At 41.4% G+C, this 22,961-nt stretch overlaps 1 protein-coding gene across 1 annotated transcript in view; it reads left to right on the top strand.

Annotated features, from left to right (window-relative positions):
* The window catches only part of Efcab3 (EF-hand calcium binding domain 3), a 104,359-nt gene that overhangs the window by 41,615 nt on the left and 39,783 nt on the right, over positions 1 to 22,961 (top strand). Inside the window, exons 25-36 of the mRNA XM_037200901.1 lie at positions 1,247 to 1,351; positions 3,327 to 3,380; positions 5,488 to 5,592; positions 7,972 to 8,025; positions 8,999 to 9,103; positions 10,841 to 10,894; positions 11,582 to 11,686; positions 12,342 to 12,395; positions 13,597 to 13,701; positions 14,358 to 14,411; positions 16,443 to 16,547; positions 21,463 to 21,516. Coding sequence (XP_037056796.1) covers positions 1,247 to 1,351; positions 3,327 to 3,380; positions 5,488 to 5,592; positions 7,972 to 8,025; positions 8,999 to 9,103; positions 10,841 to 10,894; positions 11,582 to 11,686; positions 12,342 to 12,395; positions 13,597 to 13,701; positions 14,358 to 14,411; positions 16,443 to 16,547; positions 21,463 to 21,516 — 954 coding nt within the window. The remainder of the gene's footprint in view (positions 1 to 1,246; positions 1,352 to 3,326; positions 3,381 to 5,487; positions 5,593 to 7,971; positions 8,026 to 8,998; positions 9,104 to 10,840; positions 10,895 to 11,581; positions 11,687 to 12,341; positions 12,396 to 13,596; positions 13,702 to 14,357; positions 14,412 to 16,442; positions 16,548 to 21,462; positions 21,517 to 22,961) is intronic.

The following is a 22,961-nucleotide window of genomic DNA, read 5'->3' as shown; positions in this document are numbered from 1 at the left end:
AGACACAGGTCTGTAACCCCATACTTGGCTCTAGGGACAGGAAGATCCAGAGTTCAAAGTCATCCTCCACTACATAGCAAATTTAAGGTCAGCTTGGGCTGCATAGGACCCTGTCGAAAGAAAGAAAGATCAGGGGAGGGGGAAAGGAGGAGGAGAAAGGGAAGGAAGGAGGGGAATGCCATAATGATGCCCACTACTTTTATGCTAACATAAAAATTTTAAACTTGTGTTGGGGAGGGCTATGATTCTTGCCCTCTCAAACTTAAAGTAACTGTATACTATAAATTCTGCTAGGTTGTCATTTTACAAACATGAGTAACAGAGACAAAAAGAGGAAGAGGGAAGCGGTAGAAGTGCTAGAGGAAGAGTATGAAACCAACAAAAAGAATAGAATTATCACAGCTGAGAGCTGGCGCAGCAGCTCACCCTGCCTGTGCCCTTGCAGAGGACCCAAGCTTGGTCCCCAGCCCCCGGTCAGGCTGCTCTCAACCACCAGTAACTCCAGCTCTAGGGCATCAGATGGCCTCTGCAGGCCTCCTCAGTCTTGGACTCACAAGGTGCACAAACCACACACATAACTAAAAAATAAAATCTTTTTTTAAAAAAAAAAAAGAATAGATTTGTTATTTTAATGGCCAAGTGTCCTATATTAGCTATCACAAACAACTAAATTACTGAAAAGTTCTATGATCCCTGTTGTACTGTTATATGACAGACAGTGTAGACTTCAAGAGATTCCCTTTTACTTGTTAAAATTTCTTGTTTTTTTAATTATTGTTTGTTTGTTTGTCTTTGTTTTGAGACAGGATCTTTATATATAGCCCAAACTGACCAAACTTCCAATCCTTCAGCCTCAGACTCCCAAGTGCTGGGATTTCTAGCATGTGCTACTCCACCCAGCTGATAGGAGAAAAAAAAAAAAAAAACTTCCTCTCCATCTTTTTTCTTTTGTTTTAGTTTTTGAGACAGGGTTTCTCTGTGTAGCTTTGGAGCCTGTCGTGGGACTCACTCTGTAGACCAGGCTGGCCTCAAACTCACCAAGCTCCAAATGTGCCACCATCACCCAGCTCTTCCTCCCCTTCTTGACACTGAAGAGCTAACACATCCTCCCTGGGTCCCTTGCTCTTTCCTTGGATGTCAACAGGGATGAGACTCACATGTGTGTTACATGTACACATTTCATTCATATAATGTTAGAAAATACATAATTCTATTGTCTCACCTATGATGGTTTTCTTTTTTAAAGGAGAAAAGATTCATGCAGAGGACATAAAAGAAATTCTGGAAAACATGGGTATAGAAATGACCAATAAGGAAAACAAAAAACTGCTCAAAACTCTACCTGTCTGTGGTAAGCTTTGTGTGTTGTTTCCCCGGATCCCTAAAAAATGTATTCATTCGACAAGCATTGACTAATGTCTGCACATATATGACTCTGTCTGAACCACAGAAGAAATGGGGACTGTTTCCATTGCCCCAGATTCCTGCTGTCAAAGGTTGTTTTTAAAGTTGGAATACTTTAAAATATTTTGAAGATTTTGTATTAATTCTAATATTTGAAATATTCTATGTTTTTTTTTTTATAAAAAGACCCAATTCTATACTAGGCATGATAACACATGCCTGCAATTCCTGAACTTCTTTGTTTGTTTTACATTTATTTGTATGTGTGTATACATGTGCACAAGCACATACCATGCACATGTGTACATGTGAAAGTCAGAGGACAGCTAGTGGAATGGGTTCTCTCTCCATGGTGTTTGTTTTTGGGACTGAACTCAGGTCTTCAGTTTTGGTAGCAAGTTCATTTACCTACTAAGCCAACTCTCTAGCCCAAGCCCAGCCCCTCAGAGATCCAGGTAGGATAATCACTGCAAGTTCAAAGCCATTCTGCTCTACATGTGAGTTCCTGGCAAAAAAGACTCAACCCTACCTAGCATTTCTCTTATTTTTTTCAGTAACTTTTTATTACTTATTTTCATTGGCATATAATATGATGCATTTCATTATGGCATTTTCATACAGATATATCATTCTACCTCACTCATATTTACCTTCTCACTACCCTTCCCTCATTCCCCTTTTCCCCCTTTTCACTGACCCCCTTCTTTTTTTATTAAGAAATTTTTTATTCATTTTACCTACCAACCACAGATCCCCCTCACATGCCTCCTCCCACTCAACCCCCCCCCAGCCTTCCCCCTCAACCTGTCCCCCATCCCCTCCTCAGAAAAGGTAAGGCCTCCCATGGGGAGTCAGGAGAGCCTGGTACATTCAGCTGAGGTAGGTCCAATCCCCTACCCCTGCATCAAGGCTGTGCAAGGTATTCCACCATAGGTAGTGGGCTCCAAAAAGCCCCCTCATGCACCAGGAATAGATCCTGATCCTACTGCCAGCCCCCCCCCCCAAACAGACCAAGCTATATAACTGTCTCCCATATGCAGAGGACCTAATTCATTCCCATGCAGGCTCTGCAGCTGTTGGTCTAGAGTTCATGAGTTCCCACTAGCTTGGTTCAGTTGTCTCTGTGGGTTTTCCAAACATGATCTTGATGCCCCTTGCTCGTAGAATCCCCCTACCCTCTCTGCGACTGGACTTCACTGACCCCCTTCTTTCTCCCAAGTAATTCCATTTCTGCTTTCATGTCATATGCGTGTATGATATGTAAATATATGTGTGTACTTATATTTTAAAATACAGTCTACATAGGAAAGAAAACACAGCCTTTTTTTTTTTTTTAACAGTCTCTCACTATGTCTCCAGAACTGGCCTGGAACCCTAAACTCTGGTGTTGCCTCCCAGATGTTGAGATTTCAGGCAGGCGTCTATGCCAGGCTTCCAGCTGGCACTTCTGAAACTGTACTCATTTTACCTTAGGATCAGGAAAAGGTCCCTTCAGGCAGACGTCCTGTCTTAAGATGTGTTGTTGTTCCTTTAGGAGAAATGAAAGTCTTATGAATCTAGAGGAAATGGAAGGACAGAATGGTATAAAAACTAAAGAAAAAGAATGAAGCCAAATATAAGCAGAAAAATACACAAGTTTTGTCCTTCAGTGCACTTGGGTACCGCTGATTGCTTTTGTACTCAACTCCCCTCCCCGGATCAGGTCCCCTGGGCTGAGGTTTCTCACAGAGCTGGAGTCTAACCAGAACCTGAGCATCCTAAACAAGCACACCACCTCTGACTGTGTTCTTGATGGGCTTTTCCTGAGCACCTCTCATCTCATTGAGAATGAATTGTGATACTTCTAAGTTTTTCCTTTCTGTATGTATGAGCGTAGACCTTTATCATCATCCTTCAAAATATGATTGTGTTCTATCCTACAGCTGACAAAACAGTGTTTAAGAAAGAATTACTATCTGGTGTGAAGTGCTTCAAAGGTGAGTGAAAAAGAGAATAAGAACAATAAAATTTGAGGTTCTCTTTAAGGTATAAAATAACAAAACTATGAGTTTTATTCAATAATTATTTGCTATCTACTAGGTATTTAAGAATCATCTGGAATATAAAATAAAGTATAGAAAAATGGACTTACACATTTTTTACTACCTTACCTCTTGTTTTCCCTGTGTACGTGTCTATTTTTAATTAAACTCTTACTTGGTGTTTTATTCATTTTACATTTAATACTCAAATATCATTTTCAGAATTTTAGATTCTTGATAATTTGATTCCATAAAAATGAATGTTTTCATTCATTATTAAAAATAAAAAAATGTTTTTATTTTTTATTGTCACGAAAGTGAAAGGTTATTATATTACCTGAAGTCACCTGAGAGGAGGGAACTCAATTAAGAAAATGCTTCCATAGGATCACTGTAGGCAGACCTGTAGGGCATTTTCTTAATTAGTGATTGATGAGAGAGGGCCCAGCCCATTGTGGGTGGGGCCACCCCTGGGCTGCTGGTCTTGGGTTCTATAAGAAAGCAGGCTGAGCAAGCCATGGGAAGCAAGTCAGGAAGCAGCGCCCCTCCATGGCCTCTGCATCAGCTCCTGCCTCCAGGACCCTTCCGGCCTGAATTCTTTTGATGATGAACAGTGATACAGAAGTGTAAAAAAAAACCTTTCCTCCCCAACTTGCTTTTGGTTATGGTGTTTCATCACAGCAATAGAAACCCTAACTAAGACATATAACATTATTGCTTCCAAACTTTGAATTTCTTATCAGGGCCATTTGTCCATTATCCTACTAGAGTATGAACATTTATTTCTAATAATTAAAATAATTAAATGTGTTTATAGTTAATATTATATATTAATTTTATATAAACACATTGTCATATACATAATAAATATTTTCCCAGTTGGTTATTTGCATTTTATTTGCATACGCTGTATTGAAATAAAATGGAAAAACAATTCACATGCTATCAGATTCATTCATTTAAAGTATACAACTCAAGGGTTTTTAGTACACTGCTAAGTTGTACAATTTCACCACAATCAAGCTCTACCCATTAGCAGTGACTACACCTACCCCTAGTCCTCTAGGTCTAGGAGACTATGATCAACTTTGATATATGGGTATTTTTCATTTTTGGGTACTTAATTTTATCAACCACTTCTTTTCTAGCCTCTCCTTATTTTCCTGTGGTTTTTTGTTTTTTGTTTTTTTTTTTTTTTTGTTTTGTTTTGTTTTGTTTTGTTTTTTCGAGACAGGGTTTCTCTGTGTAGCTTTGCGCCTTTCCTGGAGCTCACTTGGTAGCCCAGGCTGGCCTCGAACTCACAGAGATCCGCCTGGCTCTGCCTCCCAAGTGCTGGGATTAAAGGCGTGCGCCACCAACGCCCGGCCTTTCCTGTGGTTTTTTAACATTTAATTTTTAACTCATCTAAAATACAATAGATTATATTATATTATATATGTATAATATATATTATATATATCACATATTATATAATATACATGTTGACACTTTATAAGTAACTCATATTTCAGATTGAGTCAATAAAAACCCTGACAGTAGTTTGGGGTTTTTTGGGGAGGGTGTTGTTTTGGGTTTTGTTTTTGTTTTTTGTTTTTTGCGTTTTTTGGTTTGTTTGTTTTTCGAGACAGGGTTTCTCTGTGTAGTTTTGGAGCCTGTCCTGGAACTCACTCTGTAGCCCAGGCTGGCCTTGAACTTACTGGCTCTGCCTCCCAAGTGCTGGGATTAAAGGCATGTGCCACCACCACCCAGCATGCCAGTAGTTTTTAATAATTCTTTCTCATTAGCTACAGTTTTCCTTTTATATAAAAGTATATTTGGGAGGTCATTTTCTGTTACTGTAGTAAGTTCAAATCTTACTTTTTATCCAGAATAACTTAATTATTCTTTTCGCCTAGCTCACCAGAATTGCCAAAGTGTACTTTTTCTCCCTGGGGTAGCTCTCAGAAGTCTGACTAAGGAAGCACAATCCTGACTGCCGCTGTGTGCTTTCACTTCTGGGGAGGAGTGGACAGTCCCAGCCTTTAATCTTGTAACAGCTTTACTGTTTCTTGTTTTCATTAAGGAGGGAAAGTTAACGTCCATGATATGAAGACTGTTCTTCAAAACACTGGTTTCAAACTGGAAGCAAAAGAGCTGAAGGACCTGCAGTCCCGCCTGCCCGTGACCGGTGAGCCTTACCCCACCTCCCTCCCCAGACAATGGCCTGTCCCGCCTGCAGGCAGCAGAGAAGAAATGACGTGCAGAGAACAGTGCAGAGAACAGAGCAGATAGAATTTCGGCCGGCTTCCCGACAGAACCACGCTGCTGACCACCGCAGACGGCTGGTCAATGTAGAAACTTAGAGTGTGGAGACTTGAGAGGGAGGGGACAGTGACACAGAATAAAGAGAAAAATACTGTTCAGCAATTGAAAGTGTGTGGGCCAGAGTGGCACAGCACTCAGGAGACAGAAGCAGGCGGACCTCTGTGTGTTTTATGCCAACCTGGTCTACATAATGAGGTTCAGGCTAGCCAGGACTACATAATGAGAGCCTATTTTAAAAAAAATTGAAAATGCATTTCCTGATTATTAATGCTATTAAATCTTTAAGAAATGGATCTGAAAACTATGAAGCCAACCAGCAAAGATATCAGTGCCTTGTTATGGCCCCTTAATTGTTTTGACTCTTAATTGTTTTGACAATTATTAGTTATCAATATTTATTGTGTTAGAAACTAAAACACATTTTAATAATGTTTATATATTAGTTCTTTAAACTCTTACTGCTGTTATTTTTGGAGACAGGGTCTCATTGCATAGCCTGGTGAAGAAATTACTATGAAGCCCCAGGCTGGCTCCAAACTCCTGATTCTCCTGCCTCAATCCTAAGTGCTGGGATTACAAGTGTGTGCCACAAAGCCCGACTCGTTACATCCTGTGAAAATAGCAATAAGTTTATTACTTGATAAAATACATTTTATGAAAATATTTCCCTAAAACAAAGCCAAGAGGTGAGAATAATTGTCTTAAATTATTAATCATTTTAATGTCTAGACTCCCATATTTACTTTCTCATGCACTCTGCTGGAATATTTTGATTATTTCATTTTATTCTGGTTTTGAAGTAGTACTGGGGATTGAATGTAGGTCCTTACACACGGCATGCATGGTAGGCATGCATGGTAGACATGCACCCAACCACTGATTTGCAGTCTCAGCCCTCATTGGACTAATTTAGTTTCAGTAAAAATATATATAAATAACCTGACTTCATACATATGCAAATATTTGGCAAGAGATGCAACTGATAGCCTTTTCAAATAGATCTTTCCTTGCTATTATCCCAAAACTCAACAAGTAGCTTCTTAAAACTTAGCTACCATATGGGATCAAAAACTCTCTCAGTGAACCTTCTCTATACTTAATTACACTAAAGCATATTAGTCTCCCTAGCCTTTGATCTTCACCCATGCATGATCTCATAACAGCATGCTTTGGTCATTTGCACAATACTGACTAATTACACCACTCCTATAAATATTACATTTAGTTATTCAAAAATTTTTAAATCAGATTTATGGCTGAGGAGAGAGCTCAGTCCATCAAGCACTTTCTGCACAAGCTGGAGGACCCAAGTTAAATTCCAGAACCCTCATAAAAAGCAGGACATCACACACACACTTGTAAGCACTGAGGAGGTGAAGAAGGGACTTGCTGGCCAGCAATCCTGACATAATTGGTCCCACGTCCTAGTGAGAGACCTTGTCTCAAAAAATATGGTAGATTACACCCAAAGTTGAACTCAGGCCTCCACACACACATGAGCACACCATGCCACACATCACACACACACATACACACACATACACACACACACACACACACACACACACACACACACACCTTTGTTGCTTTCTCAAGGACATTCTTAAGTGAAACTGGCATCTTACTGTAAGAACACATAGCCCAGGATAGAATGACGGCTAATGCCTTTAGATGCCATTAATTCAAAGACGGCAGGAGTTTTCCCCAATCGCCACTGCAAATGGAGACACTGTGGAAAAGGTGAGAGTGCGGGTGACTCAGGAGGCTGGCGGACCACGCTTGGAGAAGTGCTGCTGTCCTGGCATGTCTCTACATCCACGCAGCACAAGAGGACTAGGTCTCCCAACACCAGCAAAACTCTACTCCCAGAATGCTGAGAGGAAGAAGAGGAAAATAATAGTCACTGAAAGGATATACACATATAGCTTGAATCTTCTCTACTACTTGTTCTTGTTGATTTAGAAGATAAAAATTCTGGGCCGGGCGGTGGTGGTGCGCGCCTTTAATCCCAGCACTCAGGAGGCAGAGGTAGGTGGACCTCTGTGAGTTGAGGTCTACAAAGCCAGGGTAGCCAGAGATGTTACACAGAGAAACCCTATCTCAAAAAACCAAAAATAAAATAAAAATTCCAAACAAAAGCATGAAAACTTGCTATTATTCTATATGCCACATTTCAAGAAATTAATATGATTTTTTTAAATCTGTCTTCATCTCTGAATCTAAATTTTGAATTTTCCTACAGAACATGAAAAGGTTGACTTGGATGTGTTGATGGATGCAGCAAAATCTTTCACAGGTGAGAATTCATGTAAGATGTAATTGGTGTAAGACTGAGACCCTGATCTGAGTAGGAAATTGCCTTTCTTTAGAGTCAGGCTACCCCTCCATCTAATTTTGTCTCAATGACAGCAATTTTGAGTATTAGAAATTTAGGAGAAGTATAGACCTCTCAGAGAGAAATATTAACTTCAATATTTGTGTCTGTACAGTATTCATTTCACTAGTGTTTGAAGAAACAAAATATATATTAGCATAGTGAACTTGAATACAAAATTTTTGCATCAGGAATATGATCAGTATGAACAGTCAGTTCTATAATTCAGGCCATTAAGTAGAAGTGAGAGATTTTTACATACAAGTAGAATTATGTAAGTCCCATGCCGTCTGTCTTAATGTTCTCATACTTTTATTTAAAAACAAAACCAACCACAGTCTGAGTAACATACAGTCAACAGATGATTCCTTTTCATCCCTGTGGAGTCCGACAAGTCCACACCTCCACACCTGCATACCCAGTGTTGGCTGCGTTTCGGGCCACTTCCTGCTCTAGTGCCTTGGACACTGTGTCCTCACTTTGTGGGGGGTGGAAAGGGAAAACCGAGGGCCTCCTGCTTTGTGAGCCTCTCCAGAGGCCTATAACCCCATGCAGGAAAAGCCTGGTGACCTCACTTCCTCCTGAAGCTCCTGCCTCTTGTTACCACTGTACTGAATATGAAGTTTCAATGTGAATTTCAGAGAGAACTCAAACTGTAGTGCTGCCAGGGTCCCCGGCTGTCACACAGTGCTGCTCCATGCTATACTGACCCCCAGCACAGGAGACAAGTGTTGTCCTCTAACCCGACTTAATTTGCTTTCAAATACTGACTTTCAAATCACTCCAACTTAGTGACTTTGGCTCACATCTTTGTGCTTGCTTCACCCAGCAGCTAGATAGTGCTGTTGTTCATTACATTATCTCTCAACCTGAAATAACTCCCATTTACTTCAAGGAGAAAGAGTTGACACCAAAGACTTAAAAGACGTTCTGGGGAACATGGGAATTGCCATCAGTGAAAGAGAAGAATTGAAGCTATTGAAATCTCTGCCCATCACAAGTGAGTATTTAGCATGCTGCTGGTGTTCAGAGAAATGAATGGGGTACTGTGGGCTTCTGGGTGAGAACAGTGGTGAATAAAAAGCCCTTGTCTTGTTTGTGTTTTAATTTGAAACTAAGAAACTTCTATTCAACCAGTGAGCCCTGGCCAAACTCTGTAGCCTCGCCCCCAGCTCCCTGCAGTGTACCACCCATCTGTCTGTCCCCTGGGAAACCTCCCATCTCCCCACAATCCAGCTAAAAGTAAATTCCTGTGAGCAGGGTCCCTCCAGCATCATGCATCTGTACAGACAGTATCCACTGTGTCAGTGGCATAACCCACAAGCCCCTCAAAAGTTCTACCTCCAGATCACCTGCATGGCTCATGGTGGGGAAAAAAGACCTAGAGGCTATCCTGACCTTCACCTGTGCATCCTGACCAGTTCCAAGGACCCTGACAGAGCCATTCTTCCCTGCCCCAGCTCCCATCCTTCCTATTCCAATTGTCTCCCAAGCAAGGGTAAGCTTGCACATTGGCAAGGGTACTCTTGCCCCCTGGAGGGAGCAGCAGCATCCTGAGCAATCAAAGCTCAATGCCCATCTAAATTCTTACTGCATGCACCTAAGACTACCATGCCCTGTGTCTGCAATCTCCCCCATCTGAATTCTAGCCACATGTACCTAAGATTGCCCATTCCCTGTGTCTGCAATCTCCCCCATCTGAATTCTTGTTGCATGCACCTAAGGCTGCCCATGCCCTGTGTCTGCAATCTCCCCCATCTGAATTCTAGCCACATGCACCTAAAGCTGCCCATTTGCTGCATCTGCCGCCTCTCCCACCTGCCTCCTCATTGTTCTCTCAAGGAACCAATCTCAATAACTGCCTCCTCCTTCCCTCCCTTACGCCCTCCCTTCTTTCCTTCCCTGCCTTCCTCCTTCCCTTTGATACTGCTGGTGATCAGGATGGTCTCTTCTGCATGCTAAGCAAGCCCTCTTAACACCCTGCAGCTTTCTTAGCACTTTGGTTCTGTGAAAGTAGCAAAGAGAGGCAAATGGCCTGGACTGGAGTCTACATCAGACACGTGCCAGACACTGAGGGTCCACAGGCTGAAGCTCTCTGGGGACAGATAGAACCCATAAGGATACATTGTACTGGTGGATATTATCTGTCCCAATTTTACTTCACCTTCGCTTATGGAGTTAATTTAGCAAGTAATTTAAAATGTTTGTTTTTATTACTGCTCAAATTGACACTTTTTTTAGAGAGACTCATTATATACCTCAGACTGGCCTTGAGCTCACTATGTAGCCCAAGTTGGCCTCAAATTGTAATTCTCCTGTCTCAGCTTCTCAAATGCTGAGAGGAGGCATAAACTATTGTGCCTGGCTGGTAACTATTTTTAATATTATTCTTTTATATGGTCTGCCATGTTGGGGTAAACATCTAGCTATACCTCATGGGCAGAGAAAAGGGTTGGAAAGACAGAGACTAGAGTGCAATGTCAAAAGTGCAACCTTACCAGTTGCCATGTGTTCCAACTAAGTCTTAGACTCAGCACATTGAGCACAATCCTTCTGCTGTTAGTTAAGGATGAAACAAATTTCTAGGTGAGTCATATAAAAATATATTATAAAATTATAGACTTTCATGGCTAGAGATGTCACTTAAGGATAGTTGCTTGCCTCACTCGTACAAGGCAGAGAGAGAGAGAATATATTACAGAGATTCTCATCCTTCTCCTTGTGCCATGTCTTACAGAAGATGGAACAGTCTATAAGAAGAGATTACTGGACAGTGTGGCGTCAATCAAAGGTGAGAATCCCGAGAACAGGACCTGCAATTCCTGTGCTTTGCAATTATGTTGTTTCAAGGTCTCACTGATTAGAATCTTGCTATTCCATGATGCTGCTAGTTTGCTGATTCTGAATATGTCCTCAGAACTCACCTAGGGCTTACAGGCTTACAGGGTAACATTCCTCTTTTAGCTTACTGTAGCTGAGGAAGGTGGTGTTGGTACTGTGTGTGTCACTGTAGCAGATTTGAGGTTATCTTTGTCACAGTGTATCTTCATCTGTGATCACTTCAACTGGAAGTTGCATCTCAGTGAGGGGGCTTTCCTCTTCCCAACTCCAACAGTGACTGATCTAGGTTGTAAAACAGCCAATAGTTCTCTGTCCCCCCTGGGACTGGATCTGTGGTCTTTAATATCTATAGTCTTTTTTAAGGATTTAATGTTTAAATTATGTGTCTTGTATGTGGGTATATGCACGTTGTGTGCAGGAGCCCATGGAGTCTAGAAGAGAGTCACCTCCCCTGGGGCTGGAGTGACTGTGAGCTGAATAATGTGTGCGCTAGGAACCAACCTGCAGGCTTCTGGGGGAGCGGAAAGTGCTCTGAACCCCTGAGCCGTCTCTCTGACCCCACTCTCCATACCCCCAAAGCTGTCATCTCCCACCTTGGGAATTCCTTGCGTTTACTTCCATCTCCATGTCTCTTAAGGGAAAAAAATCCAAGTCTGTCATATACCACTCGTTTTGAAGAATGCAGAATTTGAACTTGAGAAGGAAGACTTTGATGATCTCATGAAACATCTGCCTGTCGATGGTGAGTATTTCAGATACCACAGAAGGAAGTTGGGGCTTCTGTATAAGTTCTTAGAAGAGTTTAAAAAACAAAAAAAAAGTCAGTCTCGTAGGAAAGCTTATGAAACATTTCACCATGTCCGCATAGTCTGTGCAGCCAGTTAACGAATGCACTTCACCCATATTTCTTCCTCTGTCTCTTCCTTCTCATATTTACAAGTTTCTGCTATTTTGTCTTCTACTGTAGCCTGTGTGCTTCGAACACCTAGCAATTCTCCTGAGTGCTGGGATTATTGGCATAAGCTTATAGACCTACTTTTAATGAAATAGTTCATAAATGATTTGATGAGATCAATTTGGCTGGACAGGAATGTCAAGAGGCAAACCCAGTGTAATCCATTAGGAAGAAATAAGAGAGGAGCTGCTGCCCAGGGTCTTCCCAGAGGGAGAGAAGGACAGTGGCTCTCAGAATGCTATTCAGTGACAGGAGATGTCCTTAAACTTCCAGCTTCATCTATCCGTTTCTTCTCGAGCTAAAAGAGTTTATAATAATAAAAATCATGAAAGATGGCTGAATCCCAGCTCTTTACATCTTACCTTTTTTTTTTTTTTTTTTTTTTTTGGTGACTTTTCCAAATCTAACCGTGTCTCTGTGCCTGGATTGTCTTTTCTTACAGAAAATAAACTGGTTGATTTAAGTGCGTTAATGGATGAAGCAAAAACTTTTACTGGTAAGTAGTGATAGTTAAAAGGCATTCATTATTAACTAAGGCCTTAATATTTTGTAAAAAAATAAATAAATAAATAAATATTGGCTGGGCGGTGGTGGCGCACGCCTTTAATCCCAGCACTCGGGAGGCAAAGGCAGGAGGATCTCTGTGAGTTCGAGGCCAGCCTGGTCTCCAAAGCGAGTTCCAGGAAAGGCGCAAAGCTACACATAGAAACCCTGTCTCGAAAAACAAAATATATATATATTGTCTTCAAACATTAATTTTCTTTTGAGGTGACTACTGACATGGTAAATTAACTCTCCTACAAAATTAAGAGTTGAATATTTGTTCTACAATCTTATATTTGATTTAGGCTTTATTTGTTATAGGGTGTGCGTGCGTGCGTACATGTGTGTTGGATTTGGGGAGGCACTACTGGGGATTGGACATGCTGTCAAAACAGACAAAGCATAAATCAGTACTATTCAGTCTCACGGTGGGGTTTGATCTGTATCTGGAATGTGAGCTTTCCCTTTATTAAAGTATAAATTCTCATTCTATAACAAATGATATATTCACATGTCCCTGAATTTAGGTAGCTTAACAATTTCCCTTGAAATTTCCCCCCTCTGGGGCTGGAGAGATGGCCCAAAGGTTAAGAGCACTGACTGCTCTTCCAGAGGTCCTGAGTTCAATTCCCAGCAACCACATGGTGGCTCACAACTGTCTGTAATGAGATCTGGTGCCCTCTTCTGTATACATAATAAATAAATAAATCTTAAAAAAAAAAGAAAGAAAGAAATTTCCCTCCTATAATATGGGGCTATGCCACATAAGTAATTTAGATAATTTTTCCATGATCTAAAACCCCATGCTTGGGACATAGCTCAGTCCAGAGAGCACTTGCAGGAGGAACTGAGTATTAATCCCAGAGCCCACAGAAAAAGCTGGGCATAAACTTGTAATCCAAGTGCTGGGATACAGAGCAGGGAAATTCCTGGAGTTCACTGACAGTCAGCATTGCCTACTCAGCAAGCCCCACTTTGCAGTGAGAGACCCTTCCTCAAAAAAAGGACACCTCCTGAGGATCAAAGGCTGACCTCTCACCTCCACATGCACATGTGCACAGAAGCGCTTGCCCAGCCATATACACAATAAGTAAACAAAATCATTTATCCCTTGCTGAAATTCTTACCTGTTAAAAATCTGCATCTTCCTAAAGGGAGGAAGGTTGAGGTTGAAGATCTGAAAAATGTGCTGAGGCGAGTGGGACTGGTGCTCCCCGACAGAACGTACAAGGATCTGCAGAAAAGCCTGGCCGTCTACGGTGAGTACTGAAGTCAGTCCTTCAGACTTGCATTCAGGGGCACCCTTCGGGAATTACACATCGGCATCCAGGAAAACCCATGAAGAAAACCCAATTCTCACTGTCGAAGAAATCTTGTTGCCTGTTCTTGAAGGTTGATAATATCTCTCACAAACCCCTACCACCAAACTTAAGTGTTCCTGCTCCCCTGAGCATACTGCCAGCTCTAAATGATGACCCAGAAGAGGAGTGGAGGGGTGGCTCAGCGATTCTGAGCACTTGTTGCTCTTGCAGAGGACCAGGGTTTGCTTCTCAGCACCCACAAAACAGTTCAAACCCATCTGTAATTCTAATTCCAGTGGATTTGACGCCCTCTTCTGGACTCTGCATGCTCCGCATGCATGTAGTGCACAAAACATCCACCTACAGTTTTAAAAAAAGAGAAAAGAAAAGGGAGAAAGGGAAAATTAAGACTTTTTAATTCAGCCAAGATATGTATTTGTAACTCACTTCTTCATATTTGGTTTCATTCTTACATGATGGTAAAAGTAAACTTCCAAACAAATCAGAAGGTGGTTGGAAGGGTTTTTTAAATCGTGGATGTCATCCTGTGTCATCTGCCTTTGTCAGTCTTCCCAACCGTTAACTGATATTCTGAATGCTATCTCACCTTGCAGCTGGTGGGAAGATATATAAGAAGCGACTGCTAAAGTATGTGACGGATCTCAAAGGTGAGTGAGCTTCGTGGTAGAAAAGCAAGTAAAAAAAATCCTTGGCCAGGTGTAGTGGCACATGTCTACAATCCTTCCTCTTAGGACGCTGAGGCAGGAGGATTGTGAGTTCAAATCTTGTGTGCACTATGTAGCAAGGCCCTGTATCAGGGCAGGGGGGAGGGGGGGTCATGTTTAGTGTTAGCTCTTAAAATGTTCCAGCTTTGCTTCCTGCCAATTTATTGATCCATCAGTATGACTTATAACTTGCTTCTCATGTTTGAATGCATGAACTTTGAGAGACATAGGTTAAGTATCATAATACTGTAGAAAACTCCTAACAGTTTTCTGGTTAGATTTGTGTAGGTGGCTGTTTCAACCATCAGACATTAATTAGACTGGCCTTCTCCTCTGTTGATTTCTCACGGATCCTGGAGAGCCTGGATTGGTTTAAAGGGAATACCCTATTTCTATTTTATATACTCCATGCAAACCACTGTCCTCCTATTTTGTGTGTGTGTTGTTTGTTTTTTCTTTTTGTTTTTTGGGGGTAGGACCTTATTCTGTAGCCTGGACTGGCCTAAAATTCGTTTTGTACTCCAGGCTGGATTCCAATTTGCAGCAATCCTCTTATCTCACCCAATTAAGTACTGGGGTACAAGTATAACCCACCACACCCAGCTGTTTTTTTTTTTTAATTAGGAGACTATATTTTAAAATGCTACCAGAAGCTGAGACAGGAGGATTTCAAGTTTGAAGGCATCCTGTACAACTTAGTCACACTCTATCTCAAAAACAATTTTAAAGACATGATGGGAGTGTAACTCAGTGGTAGAGTGCTTGCCTAGTGTGTGCAAGTCCTGGATTCAATTCTCAAAGAAAAAGAAAAACTATCAGAAAATTCTCCAACTCAAGAAAAATAACTACTTGAAAAGTAAAGGCCAAGCAGGGCCGGGTTAGAGAGACAGCTCAGTGGCTAAGATCACTTACTGCTTTTATAGAGGACCCATGTTTAATTCCTAGCACCCACATGGTGGTCACAACCATCCTTAACTCCAGTTCAAGAGGATCTGATGCCCTCTGCTGACCTCTGTGGGCACCAGATATGTACATGGTGCATATAAATATGTGTAAGCAAAATACTCATACATCTAAAATAAAGTAATTAAATCTAATTGACATGCCAATGTGGTTGAGGGAAATCCGATGGGGTCCTAACCTGAAATGAAAGCTACCATCAATGACTACTGAGAGAAAGAGGCTTAGTCTTCCTAGGAATGAGTCCCCTAACTTGTCATCCAATACCAATACCAAGTGGTCAGTCATAGATAGATAGATAGATAGATAGATAGATAGATAGATAGATAGATAGATAGATGATAGATAAATTTATATGTGCAATACTAAATGAACTCAGTAGATTGTATTTATATATTTATTCATATATATGTACCAATAATTAAAGAATAAGTGATCATGAATTTGAGAGAGAGACTTGGGAGGAGTTGTAAGGAGAAGGAGGATAGAGGAATTTATATAACAATATTTTGCCGGGCGGTGGTGGCACACGCCTTTAATCCCAGCACTCAGGAGGCAGAGCCAGGCGGATCTCTGTGAGTTCGAGGCCAGCCTGAGCTACCAAGTGAGTCCCAGGAAAGGCGCAAAGCTACACAGAGAAACCCTGTCTCAAAAAACCAAAAAAAAAATTTTTAATTTTTTAAATATTCTTGAAGTTTGTAAAATGTCAGGCAGAGTAATGCCTGTTTGATTCCTAGCACTTACACTTTAAAAAAGGCAAAAAGTCTCCTTGTCTTCCACAAATATAATCTTTCTAATAAAGACAAATACTATTAACAAGTGAATGCTTATTTCCTTCAGTTTTTTCTACTGTTAACAGATATATCTAAATCTTGGACGTACATGCAATAACAGTTTCCTTGGGCTCTAGTGTTTAGCTTCCCAGTAAGAGTGTTTGATGTATGAGCATGATCAGTGCTTTTCACCCATAAGAATCAATACTCACATTCTCATCCCATGCCCTTCTTTCCCAAGGGCCACGGGCCAAAATAAAAAAAATGGAATCTCTCTTGGAAAACCTGGGAGTTAAGATCAAAGATGAAGAACTTGAAGAACTAATGGCCCAGCTGCCATCTGATGGTGAGTATTGCAGATACTACCCTATTAGTCAGAGAAATACAGCTCTTCTCTGCACTCCAATTCTCTGTCTCCTTCTCTTGTTCCTCCTGTTCCTCCTCTTGGAATTACAGTGTCTTGTAGCTTAGGGGTTTTAACCTTACTGTGCCATGCATCTGTTTCTACATCTGCTACAACAGTATCCTTCTAAGTAAATTTTTGAAGCACAAGATTACAAAGAAATAAGTCATATTAAAATATGGTTTATCAAAACATTCATGTTACAAATGGTTAATACTTTTTAAAGCCCTTAAGTTCTTCTAGCAGGTCCAATTGTTGTCACTTTAAAATAGAGATGGGCATAAGCAACATTTCAACATATTTGCAACAATAACACTGACATGAACCTTGGGTGATTTATATCAGTGACAAAGTTACAGATTCTGCTGTCTATGGTTTGCTGTCTGAAGAATCTGTAAAAAAAAAAAAAAATGCTAAGTTTCAGTTAGTGGTTAGTGAAAATAAGTGTATATTTTTCCCACTCAAACTCAAGAAATCCCTGAATTTTATCAATATATGAACACCAGGTTAAGAACCCCCGATAGTCATCCTGATCTCCTGTTCCTGACTTCTTTGTAAGCAGTACTCTAACAAAACAATAATGGAGACTATATGAAACAAGTTAAACAAGGATATAACTCTATAGGCGGAATTTTCCTCTTGTAGCAGCCACTTCCAAATTACCACATAGAGGCTTAATATATAAATGCTCAGCCAATAGCTCAAGCTTATGTTTTGCCATGTGGCCTTTTCTCAGTACAGCGTGCCCATCTTGCTCTCTTTCTGTCTGCTGGCATCTCTCCTGACTCAACCCTCCTTCTTCCCATCATTCTCAGTTTGGCTTTCCTGCCTAACTTCCTGCCTGGCTACTACTGGCCTGTCAGCTTTTTATTAACTACTGAGAGTAATACATATTCACAGTGCACAGAAGGATTACTCCACAGCATAATTCAGTGGCTGGAGAGATGGTTCAGCAGTTAATACAGACTGTTCTTGCAGAAGACCCCAGTTTGATTCCCAGCACCCATGTAGGGCAGCTCACGACTGTCAGTAATTCCAAATCCAGGGACATCAAATACCTCTGGTGTCCACAGACACCTGCTCATGTGCACATTCCCACACAGAGACACAACACACACAATCAAAACACGTATGCGCGTGCAGACCCATATGCAATGAGGTGAGAATCGGCCTTGTTTCTCTGAAATGATGGAGATGAGAGCAAGGGCTCTGAGCTGGAGAATGGCACTGTTGATTAGGAAGAATTATATATGGACCAAAACATATTGGTGTGCCATCGTTCTGTAAACATTGAACATGGTATCCTGATGCCACTGAAGCACATGCTGTGGGAGAAAAGAGCATGAAATGCCAACTCCAGCTTCTCTCCAGCATGAAGGCCTTTATACCTTTCCCTCTGGCTTGTTATTTATGCAGTAACCACTCACCACTGCCATCTTCCTTCTTTAGATTCCATGCTTAATATCACATAACATTACAAAGCCTCAGAACTCCTACCAAACATACTTGGCAAAAACCAAGCCATCTCCTTACTCTGTACTTACTCTTCAATAACTCAAGAGGGCTGGAGAATCATAAAACCAGGCTAATAGAATTCACTGCAGATTAACAGTCACAGATTTCCACGACAGTCCCGAACACTTGCAAGGAAGTCTCTGCTACATTTTCCAAGGACTGTTGTCTTACTCTGGAGATAATTTCACACCTTCTTACTCAATTTCTAGTACCTTCTCACCTTAACTTTTAGATGATGACCTCACTTCAGATTTCATAAAGAAAACAGATGCAATTAGACAAGAAGGTCCTTCTTTCCTTCCCTCCTTTTTAGGAGCCATCTGCACCCAGGGCCATATGCCCTACCTTTTGTCCTGCTCTAAAGGGACAAGAACCACTTCTACAAAGAGCCAGCTTCTTCACTTGTGCATGGACCCTGGTGCTTCTTGCTGTCTTAGAGACCTGGCTCCTACAGGGCTCCCCTCTTATCGCCCATGCTATCCTCCCCTGTGTCCTGAGTGTCTTCCTCACTATGCTTTCTCTCTGCATGTTGCCATTGATACTGATATGCCAGTCCATCACACTTGTCTCCTATTACATCCTGTCCTTAGTTCCTCTTGACAGCAGACTACTCAAAAAGTCATACACTCCTATAGTACCAGCACTTGAGAGGTGGAGGCAGAAGTCCAAGGTAATCCTTAATGACATACTGAGCCTGAGGCCAGGCTGTCTCTTCTTCCTCATCTTCTACTCCTTAACACTCCAACTAGGTTTTCATCCCCAGCATCACATTTACCCAACTCTCAACAAGATCATCAGTGAGCTATCTTTGCTCAGGTTCATGGTCAAGTCTGTTCTCACCTCACTTGGCATCTTTACAACACTTGCCACATGTGGCCACCCCTTTCTGAAAACTTTTTTCCAGACTTGAGAGGTCCTGTTCTCACATGATGTTCTTATCCACTCACTATCTTTGTCTCCATTTCCTTTTCTAACTCTTCCTCTCATACAAGATCTCCAAATCACACAGTGCCGGGGCTGGATCCATGAGTGCCTTTTTCATCTACACCCTCCTAGGTGATTACATCCAGTGCCATTGGGTCATATGCTATCTCCAATCTGATTAAGTACATGTATTTCTCTAGGTCAGTCTGAGTCAGGAATAGTATATAAAAATTATCCATTTGATGATCCCATTTAGATTTCTGGAAGACATTACCGATTCAATAAAACTATTAGTTAATTCTTCCAGCCTTGATCCTTCCCCATCACCCTGATGATTGGAGAGTGTGGAAGATGAGACATCACTCCTCTGTTCTCCCTTTCTTCAACCCACATTCAAATCTATCTCTACCTGACAAACATGTTCTAAATCCATCATTTTTTGTTTGTTTGTTTGTTTGTTTTGTTTTGTTTTGAGACAGGTTTTTTCTGTGTAGCTTTGGCCTGTCCTGGATCTTACTCTATAGCCCAGACTGGCCTCTGCTGGGATTAAAGGCGTGCCGCCGCCGCCGCCGCCACCACCACCACCACCACCACCACCTGGCCTAAATCCATCCTTTTTATCATTGTCTCCATTGCTGCTCTCCTGGCCCTACCCACCATCATCTTTTCCTTATCCAGTGAAATAATCTATCTAGTCTCCATTTTTCCAAGTTCCTTATTCTGCACACACCAGCCAGAGTAACCATTTGAAAGCTGAAATCAAATCAAGTTATTCCTTGTCTTCAAGATCTACAATGCTATTACACTGCAACCAGAATAAAATCCAAGCTTCTTTGTAGCCTGCAAGGCTCTTTATGATTGGAGCCTGTGGGAGCCAGGATGATCCAAGGCTTTCAAAGAGGCCTGATTGAAGGACAAAGGGAATGTTAGTCCTATACTCTTGCCCAGGAGCAGACTTAACAAAGTCTAAGCTGGAGCTGGAGCCAGCGCCTCAAGGAAATTAAGGTTTCAGTTCTTGTGTGTAGACGGATTTTTCTTCGGGCTGCCAGTGCACAAATAATGAAATGCAGACTTATTATTAATTATGAAAGCTTGGCCTTAGCTTAGGCTTTTTCCCCAGCTAGCTCTTATAACTTAAATCAGCCTATTTCTATTCATCTACATTCTGCCAAGTGGCATTACCTTTCTCTGTACTGCCCAGTCTGCTTCCTCCACCTCTGGCTGGTGACTCTGCCTTTCTTCTTCCCAGAGTCTTCTCTGTCCCCAGAAGTTCCACCTAACCTCTTCCTGCCTACCTATTGGCCATTCAGCTCTTATTACACTAATTACAGCACAACATCTTCACAGAGTATATAAATATCCCACAAAGCCTGGAAACTAGACTTTTCTCCCTTTGAAGGGCTGTATTTACCAGTCCCAGGGCTGCTGTGTGCTCGGCCTATGTGCACCTGAGATATACTGTGTTCCCTTTGTTTACACATTTGATTAGCTTCCTGATGACTTCCTTCCAGTTTTCCCCTTCAAACAGTGTACAAGAGGCTGTACTTCTTAATAAACTTGGTGGCATGAGTCATCAGCTCATGCTTACCTCCCTATCCTAGCTTTCTGTCTTCTTTGTTTTCCCATCTCCAGTCCTTCCCCTCAACATCTCACTGTTTGGGACCCTTACTCCTGTGGGTTTGAGTCAGGACCTTGCATATGTTCCTTTCCTTATTCCGGTGGGTTTGAGTCAGGACCTTGCATATGTTCCTTTCTTCTCCTGTCACATCATTCCCATCATAGTACAACTGTACATCATAACCTTCTTTTGGAATAGTCTCCCTACAGTTCTTCACATGGCTAACCCTTCTCATCATTCAGTCCAAAACCCAACTGACTCTCCTCAGAGAGGCCTTTCCTGCCTCCTTGTCTAAAGCATTCCTATCCTCTATTACTTTTTATTACAGGGTCCTCTTTCATTTTTGGTAGTGAAAAATTATCCCTTTGTGTGTTCATTTGCTTGTCTTCCTCCCTAGAACCCATCCTCTTCCTTGAGGATGCTCCCTTTAGCACCCACAAGTCCTCACAAAGTACCCAGCACAAGGAAGGTACTCTGTATTTGCCAATTAACTGACAAAATAAAAATCTATAAAGTCAGATTCTCCCTATGCATAACTATGCTAAATCATTTCTTAACTTAGATGACTCTAGTGGTCTCTAAAACAACGGGGGAAAAGATGATATAATTATTATTCATTTCACAGTATAAGCTTTCTTCATTTCCAAGATAACATTGTTAACTGTGGATAAACCCATAACATTCTAAGGAAATCTAGAAAAAATGTCACTAAATTCTTAGGTTCTTTATAATTTCAGAAGGTAATGGAGTATAACTTCTATGAGTCTTAGAAACATGGAATCATCTTCCCTTAACTTACAGGTAACAGAACAGTGGATCTGAATGATCTGATGGATGTCATCAGTTACATCAAGGGTAAGTTTCAAGTCATAATAGGAAACACTTAAAAATAGCATCTTAAATACTTAGCAATTAATACTGGGCGAGTATCTTTACCATTCATAAAGGTTGCTCTGTTTTTGTATGTGTGTGCTTGGTTGGTTGGTGATTGGTTGGTTGGTTGGTTAGTTGGATGGTTGGTATTTCATTGGTGGTTGGTTGGTTGGATGGTTGGTTAGTTGGTTATGTGGTTGGTTAGATGGATGGTTGGTTGGTTATTTGTTGATTGGTGGTTGGTTGTTGTAGCCAGAGCCTTTTCTCTGTCCCGCTTGGTCCTGTAGCAGCTTATAAAATAATCACTCAGAGGCTTAATATTAATTACAAACTGTTTGGCCTATGGCTCAGGCTTATTATTAGCTAGTTCTTATATCTTAAATTAACCAATTTCTATTTATGTATCACCACGTGACCGGTGGCTTACCAGTACTTTCACATCTTGCTTCTTGAGCAACTCGCTAGTGTCTCCCCAGCTCTGCCCTCTTTTCCCTCTATCTCTGCTTGGATTTCCCACCTGGCTATATCCTGCCTTGCTATAGGCCAAAGCAGCTTCTTTTTTAACCAATGGTAATAAAAACATATTCATAGCACAGAGAAAGACATGCCACAGCAGGTTGGTGATTGGTTGGTTGGTTGGTAGTTGGTTAGTGATTGTTTTATTGGTTGGCTGGTTGGTTGGTTAGCAGGTTGGTTAGATGGTTGGTTGGTTGGCTGGTTGGTTAGATGATTGGTTGGTTGGATGGTTGGTTGGCTAGGTGGTTGGATGGATGGTTGGTTGGTTGATTGGTGAATGGTTGGTAGTTGGTTGGTGGTTGGTTAGTTGGATGACTGGTTGGTTAGTTGGTTGGATGGTTGGTTGGTTAAATGATTGGTTGGATGAATGGTTGGTTGGTTAGTTGGTGGTTGGTTGGTTGGTTGGATCGTTAGTAGGTAGTTGGTTAGTGGGTGATTGGTTGGTTGGTTGGATGGTTGGTTGGTTGGTTGGTTAGGAGTTTGTTAGTGGTTGGTTGGTGGTTGGTTGGTTGATTGATTGGATGGCTAGTTGGTTGTTTAGATGGTTGGTTGGATGGATGGTTAGTTGGTAGTTAGTTGATGATTGGTGGTTGGTTGGTTGGTTGGTTGGATGGTTGGTTGGTTGGTTGGCTGGTTAGATGGTTGGTTAGATGAATGGTTGATTGGTTAGTAGATGGTTTGGGGTGGATAGTTGGAAGACTCTTTGGTTTGTTATGGTTTGGTTTTTTTTGGAGGCAGAGTCTCATGAAGACCAGGCTACTGAAACCCACTATATAAGTAAAGATGACCTTGAAATCTCAATCCTCCTGTCTCTATCTCCCAAGCACTTGGATTATAGCCACATACCACCATGGGTAAATTTTAGATTCTTTTATATGGCATTTTTCCATTTCTGTGGATTCACTGAACTC

Source organism: Peromyscus leucopus, chromosome 8b (genome assembly GCF_004664715.2).
Source record: "Peromyscus leucopus breed LL Stock chromosome 8b, UCI_PerLeu_2.1, whole genome shotgun sequence".
In the NCBI taxonomy this organism is placed as follows: domain Eukaryota; kingdom Metazoa; phylum Chordata; class Mammalia; order Rodentia; family Cricetidae; genus Peromyscus; species Peromyscus leucopus.
Note: the sequence above shows the minus strand (reverse complement) of the source record. Positions and strands in the feature narration are given on the sequence as shown.